The sequence below is a fragment of the Salarias fasciatus genome, chromosome 1, assembly GCF_902148845.1.
Source record: "Salarias fasciatus chromosome 1, fSalaFa1.1, whole genome shotgun sequence".
Taxonomy (NCBI): Eukaryota; Metazoa; Chordata; class Actinopteri; order Blenniiformes; family Blenniidae; genus Salarias; species Salarias fasciatus.
In genome coordinates, this window is record NC_043745.1 from 40,276,102 (window position 1) to 40,284,277 (window position 8,176).

The following is an 8,176-nucleotide window of genomic DNA, read 5'->3' on the forward strand; positions in this document are numbered from 1 at the left end:
TACCACTGACCGGGACGTCCAACCAACTAACCACCGACCGGGACGTCCAACCAACTAACCACCGACTGGGACGTCCAACTAACCACTGACCGGGACGTCCAACCAACTAACCACCGACTGGGACGTCCAACTAACCACTGACCGGGACGTCCAACCAACTAACCACCGACCGGGACGTCCAACCAACTAACCACCGACTGGGACGTCCAACTAACCACCGACTGGGACGTCCAACTAACCACCAACCGGGACGTCCAACTAACCACTAACCGGGACGTCCAACCAACTAACCACCGACTGGGACGTCCAACTAACCACTGACCGGGACGTCCAACCAACTAACCACCGACCGGGACGTCCAACCAACTAACCACCGACTGGGACGTCCAACTAACCACCAACCGTGACGTCCAACCAACTAACCACCGACCGGGACGTCCAACCAACCACCAACCGGGACATCCAACCAACTAACCACCGACCGTAACGTCCAACCAACTAACCACCGACCGGGACGTCCAACCAACCACCAACCGGGACATCCAACCAACTAACCACCGACCGTAACGTCCAACCAACTAACCACTGACTGGGACGTCCAACTAACTAACCACTGGTCTGCTGTAAGGTTCTCCTGTCTCCTGTTCCGGTCCGACGGCGTCTCTGAAGCTCGACAGGACTCAGCAGGGGTTTGAACCCCATGCCTCGCTCAGTGGAGACAGGCGTTGTGCCGAGAAACACTCGAACTACAGTCGGAAGCTAAGGATCGACCAATTATACCCCTTTCACACTGCCACTAGCGGGGCCACCTGTTTTCGACCCGCAAATAATCGCCTTTTGTGTCCTTTCACACTGCCTGCAGACCCGCGTCTCACCGCCTGCTGGCGAGCTGCGTCTTCCCGTGCTGATAGTGTCCCGCGTTGATGACATCATCAGCGCGACGGAGCAAAGCGAAAGTAAACAATGCAGCGGAACACCGTCCCCGTTACCTGTAGACGAGTCTCCTCCTCCCCACGGATCCAGAGCAGCTCTCTGGTCTCGCCATCTCGCCAATGCTGGGTCATGCTGATGAAGGAAACCTCACGCTGCGTCCAGAAACAACAGCTAGCGCGCTAACGTAGCCACGCTGCGTCAACGTCATCACGTAAGTTACCGCGTCGACTCGCGTCTGCCTTTCACGCTCCCTTTCGCCCCTCCCACTAAAAAGCCAATAGTCGCGACCCGCTAAAAACCCGGGTCGATGGCAGGGTTGAAAAACCCGGGTCTAATGCCGAGTGAACGCTTTCACACTGCCATGAGGACCCGGGTAATTAGCGGGTTTACACGGGTTTTTTGGCCAGTGTGAAAGGGGCATTATTGGCCGATATCGGCCTTTTTTTTCCACCAATATCTGGTAAAAATTGTTTTTACCGTACTTACCGCACTATAAGGCGCACCTAAAAGCCTCCAATTTTCTCAAAGCCCAACAGTCTGCCTTATATTTCGGTGCGCCTTTTTTTGCAGAAAATACGGTAATAAAGACCACCCGGTTGTCAGTCCGTTGTCTTGACTACGGTTCCCATAATGCATTGGGATGTGATCACATGAGCAAACAACTTCTGCTTGCTTGTAGCTAAGCTAGGCAGTTCAGACAGAATGGTAAACAGTCCAGCTCTGACCCGTCAGTCTCCAGAACCACGCCGTCTGTCCTCCAGTCTCCTGACCGGAGAGCAGACGCCGGCTGGAGAGCGGCCGGACGCCGGCGGACAGCCCGCTCGCCGGGACGCCGGGACGCCGGGAGCGGTCGCCGCCGGCCGGCAGCGGATTACAGTCAAGTCGGCCCCGAGCCAAGACGACTCCGACCAACTCGGCCCCAGGCGTCTTCTGTCGCGCACTCACGCCACACATTGAAAACTGAAAAAAAAAATACCGGTAAATTTGTCTGGTGCGCCGCTGCTATGGAACCGGGAGGAATCAAACACAAGCCTGTCACATACCTACTGCTGTTTTTTTTTTTCCAGTGGCGTGAACGCGTGACAACAGACGCGTGGGGCGAGTTGGTCGGGCCGACCTGACTGGTTACCGGGCCGAGAACAGACTGTCTGCCGAAAAAGGACTCCCCCCACGGGGACGCGCATCGGCTAGTAAGTACATTGATTTTAACATATTTCTTAGCGTGACAGTAGCTACAACTTCAGTTCAAACAGGATTCTCCATTTATTCCAAAAAAGTTCATATGGTCTTCCAAGTATAATCCAAATCGAAGGTTCTTCTTCACAGACCGGTGTGTTTGTCTGTTTAGGTAAACAAACACACACACCGGTCTGTGAAGAAGAACCTTCGATTTGGAGGATTCTCCGTTGTTTATTTTATTCTTTTTTTATTCCCACAGTACGCGGACATACAGGGGACAGAATGCAAGAACATGAAGGACAGAGTTGTTATCAGCAGCGACAGAGAGTTCAATGTTGGAGTTTTGGGGAAGTTATGGATGAGATATGACTGCATTATTGTGAGTGTGTGTGTGTGTGTGTGTGTGTGTGTGTGTGTGTGTGTGATAAATATGATTACATGTATCAGATAGTAGTAATAATAACAATAATAATAATAAAGTAATCACAAAATTACAAACTGAACAAAAGCAAAAGGCCTGAGCATCACAGCTCTCTTCACTACTAAGTCCCTCCTCTGGGCTGTGGAACTAAGCCCCGCCCACAGCTACATTTTGACGCCAAAATGTTCATTTTTACTGCAAATGAATATCGCTTCGACACATCGAAGCGCATCATACCAATAATCGGCATCGGTACCGGCCCTAAAAAAGCCATATCGGTCGATCCTTATCGGAAACACTCGGACTAAACCCAGAAACGCTTGGACTACACCGGGAAACACTCAGATAATACTTGGATTACACACGGAAACACTGCGATCACCCAGATTGCAGCCAGAAACACTGGGACTACACCGGGAAACACTGGGATTGGAGCATGAAGCTCAGATTAGGTGACGGCTGTGAAAGAATATTGATACGGTAATAAACGGCGCCACCCACTGGAACATCTGTAAACATCAGATTTAATCCAAACAGTCCTTCATGGGACACAGTCCAGGGCTGCAGGGCACTCGGGGAATTGAACCCTCGCCTCTCTGTCACTGAGCGTTACCTGTACGACTGCAGGGGACACAGCTTCAGTGAGCCAATCAGGGAAAAGACACGTTTTGACTCAGGTTTCACTCAGATTACAGACAGAAGAAGACTCAGAATACAGACGGAAGAAGACTCAGAATACAGACGGAAGAAGACTCAGATTACTGAGAAGAGTCAGATTACTGAGGAGAAGACTCAGATTACAGACGGAAGAAGACTCAGATTACAGACGGAAGAAGACTCAGATTACAGACGGAAGAAGACTCAGATTACTGAGAAGAGTCAGATTACACAGAGGAGAAGACTCAGATTACAGATGGAAGAAGACTCAGATTACAGATGGAAGAAGAGTCAGATTACACAGAGGAGAAGACTCAGATTACACAGAGGAGAAGACTCAGATTACACAGAGGAGAAGACTCAGATTACACAGAGGAGAAGACTCAGATTACACAGAGGAGAAGACTCATATTACACAGAGAAGACTCAGATTACACAGAGAAGACTCAGATTACACAGAGGAGAAGACTCAGATTACACAGAGGAGAAAACTCAGATTACACAGAGGAGAAGACTCAGATTACTGAGAAGAGTCAGATTACACAGAGGAGAAGACTCAGATTACAGATGGAAGAAGAGTCAGATTACACAGAGGAGAAGACTCAGATTACAGATGTAAGAAGACTCAGATTACAGATGAAAGAAGACTCAGATTACAGATGAAAGAAGAGTCAGATTACACAGAGGAGAAGACTCAGATTACACAGAGGAGAAGACTCAGATTACACAGAGGAGAAGACTCAGATTACACAGAGGAGAAGACTCAGATTACACAGAGGAGAAGACTCAGATTACACAGAGGAGAAGACTCAGATTACACAGAGGAGAAGACTCAGATTACACAGAGGAGAAGACTCAGATTACAGATGGAAGAAGACTCAGATTACAGATGGAAGAAGACTCAGATTACACAGAGGAGAAGACTCAGATTACTAAGAAGACTCAGATTACAGATGGAAGAAGACTCAGATTACACAGAGGAGAAGACTCAGATTACACAGAGGAGAAGACTCAGATTACTAAGAAGACTCAGATTACAGATGTCCTCTCACAGGTTCTACCTGAGGGTTCGTGTGTTTTTATAACTCACCTTTTCACTCTGAAGTTACTCCAAACGTGTGTAATCCCGGAGATTCCTGAGTCCAGCAGTCTTTTCACGGGCTCTCCGGAGCGGCGCGGACCTCCGCGGTCATCGGGAAGCTGATAAAGTCCGGGATGAATTAAGGCTCCGGGGTTTTTAGGTTCGTTTGTTCCAGAAAGGCCTCGGAAAGTCAGAAGCTAGCTCTGCGTTAGCATGCTACGTGAAGTGAGCTGCTGCTTCGATGATTGCATATCTTCATTTAAAAGTAATGTGGCTCACATTTGCATATCAGACATCTCATAATATGAAGTAAAAGTCAAATAAAGTTCGATTTCACCACAGGGGGACGAGCAGCGACGCATACGGGTGACGTGGAAACTGTTGTTAGCACCGCTAGCTGCGGCCAACTCTTTGGCTTGAAGTCCGTTTGAACTCGGGAGCTTAGCTGCTAGCCTGCTAGGTGGCTAACGGGCTAGTTTGGGATCCAAACTTATCTATAAAAAAGACTTAAAAAACGATCCGTGTTCCGGATAACAGCGGAGAACATGATAAAATATCCAAAAGGTCCGCGTGGTTTCATCCAAAGTCGTAAAATAGAGTCTAAAATCCTGAAAGAAGCGAAAAGCTGAAATGATTAATCTATCGGCTAGCGTTAGCTTCTGGTCGAGGCTCCGCAGAAAACTTCCAGCTAACCGGGAGTCTCTCCTCCGCCTGACCGACAAGCGGCTGCTCCTCCCGGCTTGGTCTCCCGGTGGCTCCGCTCCGCTCCAAAACTTCCAGCTAGCCGGGAGTCTCTCCTCCGCCTGCCCGACAGGCTGCCGCTTCTCCCGGCGTCTCCCGGTGGCTCCGACCCGCTCCGCTCCAAAACTTCCAGCTAACCGGGAGTCTCTCCTCCGCCTGCCCGACAGACTGCCGCCTCTCCCGGCTGCGTCCCCCGGAGTCTGTCGGTCTGTCGGCCGCTCCGTCGCTTCCGTCCCGGTCAGCCAATGGAGGATCCGTCAGCTCTGGAGAGCCGGGCGGGCGGTCCGAGTCCGGGAGGAGAGAGCTGCTGCCCCGGGCGGGGGGGATACTGAGGGGAGGGGGGTGCAACAAGAGGAGGAGGCGGGGCAACGGCGCGCGGGGGGGGGGGGGCAACTTTACACTGTAATCAACACGTTGCTTTATATCAACTTATGACTGTCATTGTGTTCTTTTGCATTACTTTGTGTTGCATTGCGTTGCTTTTTCATGTGTGACATTGCTTTGTGTTGCGTTGTGTGGCTTTACATTGAGTTGCTTTGTGTTATGTTACTTTGTGTTGAGTTGCTTTGTGTTGCGTTGATTTGTGTTGTGTTGTTTTGTGTTAAGTTGCTTTGTGTTGCGTTGATTTGTGTTGCCTTGCTTTGTGTTGTTGTTTTGTGTTGCGTTGCTTTGTGTTGCGTTGCTTTGTGTTGTGTTGTTTTGTGTTGCGTTGCTTTGTGTTGCGTTGCTTTGTGTTGTGTTGTTTTGTGTTAAGTTGCTTTGTGTTGCGTTGATTTGTGTTGCGTTGCTTTGTGTTGTGTTGTTTTGTGTTAAGTTGCTTTGTGTTGCGTTGCTTTGTGTTGCGTTGATTTGTGTTGTCTCCTTCTTCTTTTCTTCAACAAACTTCTGAATCCAAAGATTTTATTCAACATTTTAATACAAAAAGTTTCATTAGTTTTTCACAAGATTCATCTGAGTCAAACATTCAGGTGAAGGTCAAAGGTCAGAGGCGTCAGCCAATCAGAGAGCAGCACCGCGTGGCGTTCAGGGACCGGAGGATCTTAGAATGCCCTTCAGAGAGTTTTGATGAGGTGTTCAGGTTTTGATGTGGCGTTCAGGGACCGTAGGATCTTAGAGAGTCCTTCAGAGGGTTTTGACGTGGCGTTCAGGAACCCGGAGGGTCTTGAGAACTCCTTCAGGAGGTTCTTGGCCCAGGCGGAGTCCGGCTCCAGACACATCTTCTTCCCCCTCTTCGTCTCCACTCTGGAACAAAAGCAGGAATGTTGTGAGGTCAGTGAACGCACCACGAACCCTCCTGCAGCAGAACCCGGAGAATCCGGAGAACCTGGAGAACCCGGAGAACCTGGAGAACCCGGAGAACCCGGAGAACCCGGAGAACCTGGAGAACCTGGAGAACCCGGAGAACCTGGAGAACCCGGAGAACCTGGAGAACCCGGAGAACCTGGAGAACCCGGAGAACCCGGAGAACCCGGAGGTTCCAGGTGGAACCTTTCTGATCCTCAAAGAAGGAATTTCTCCAGGATTCAGTAACTGTAACTACTGAGTGAAGCTTGTGACAGTAACTAGTGAGAGTAAAGTTACTTAGTTACAGTAACTGATGAGTATAACAGGTGAGAGTAACTCGTTGAGTATAGTGACAATAACTAATGACAGTAATTAACTAGTGTAACTAGTGAAAGTAACTAGTCTGTAACATGTAAGAAACTAATGAGACTAACTAGTGGGAGTAATTGGTGAGTGTAACTAGTAGTAGTAACCAGTGAGTATAACATGTAACAGAAACTAGTGACAATAACTAATCAGTGTAACTAGTGAGTGTAACTAGTGACAGTAACTTGTCAGTATAACAAGTAACAGAAACTATCTAAAGTAACTAGTGTGTGCAACTAGTGAGAGTGACGTATGAGAGGAATTGGTGAGTGTAACTAGTGCAGTAACTCGTGAGTGTAACAGGTGAGAGTAACTACTAAGTGTAACTAAAGCAGTAAGTAGTGAGTATAACAGGTGAGAGTAACTAGTTAATGTAACTAAAGCAGTAACTAGTGAGTATAACAGGTGAGAGTAAGTAGTTAGTATAACTAGAGAAAGTCACTAGTGAGAGCAATTGGTGAGTGTTACAGGTGAGTATAACAGGTGAGAGTAACTAGTTACTTTAACTAGTGAGAGTAACTAGTTAGAGTAACTAGTCCTGGTGACCTACATGATGGCAGCCGGTCTGCAGGTTCCAGGCGTCGCCGTCACCGAGACGATCTTCTCCCGAGGAACCCGGATTTTGCTGACGTTTGGACAGCAGGAGGAGAAGATGTCCAGATCAGGACCTGCAGGAGGACAGGAGGACAGGAGGACAGGAGGACAGGAGGATGAGGAGGATGGTGAGGAAGAGGAGGATGATGAGGAGGAAGAGGAGCAGCACTGACCTGCAGAGCAGGAGGAGAGCAGCAGGAGCAGCAGGAGTCCGGACGTCACTTCAGGCTTCATGTCTTCTTCTCCTGCAGCTCTGAGTCTGAGCTGCTTTTATCTCCTGCAGCTGCTCTCTTCTCAGAAAACACTCCTCCTCCTCCTCCTCCTCCTCCTCCTCCTCCTCCTCCTCCTCCTCCTCCTCCTCCTTCTCCTTCTCCTTTCTGCTCCTGCGCTCTACTCAGAAAGTGAAGTTCTCCGTAGGGAGGAAACATTTGTGAGAACTGCCTGAGGCCACAGCAGCTGCTAGCATTAGCATTAGCATTAGCATCCTGGAAGAGCGAAGCTCCAGATTACAGAGGAGACTTCCTGCAGAACCAGACTCAGATGATGTTCCAGTTGGGTTTCAGGGACAGAATTTATTTATTTTTTTAGTCTTTATTTAACCGGGAATGTCCCGCTGAGATTAAAAACCTCTTTTTCAGGAGAGTCCTGAGGATTACAAAGTTACAATCCCAATACACAGTGTTATAAATTACAAGTAAAATTAAGAAAAAACAGTTGCACGTTAAAAGGAGCTGTCTCAGGTTCTCAGCCTGGTTTTAAAAGAGATCAAGGGAACGAGTTCCGTCAGTCTTTTGTAGCTGGTTCCTCGTTTATGGAGCTGAATACAAAAAGGCTCTTTCTCCGAGTTCTCTGCGGCAAACGCAACAGAAAGCAGCAAATAATCCTCTGAGCGCAGACAGCGAGACTCGACACTCCTGGTG

At 48.8% G+C, this 8,176-nt stretch overlaps 1 protein-coding gene across 1 annotated transcript; it reads right to left on the minus strand.

The window, feature by feature from the left end:
- Window positions 1–5,916: 5,916 nt before the first annotated feature.
- Window positions 5,917–7,556, minus strand: LOC115405464 (C-C motif chemokine 4-like). Its single transcript, XM_030115086.1, has 3 exons — window positions 7,430–7,556; window positions 7,213–7,330; window positions 5,917–6,254 (listed from the first exon to the last, which is right to left on the minus strand). The coding sequence occupies exons 1-3, from the start codon at window positions 7,488–7,490 to the stop codon at window positions 6,065–6,067; spliced, it is 369 nt and encodes a 122-aa protein (XP_029970946.1). The 5' UTR covers window positions 7,491–7,556; the 3' UTR covers window positions 5,917–6,064.
- Window positions 7,557–8,176: the final 620 nt, after the last annotated feature.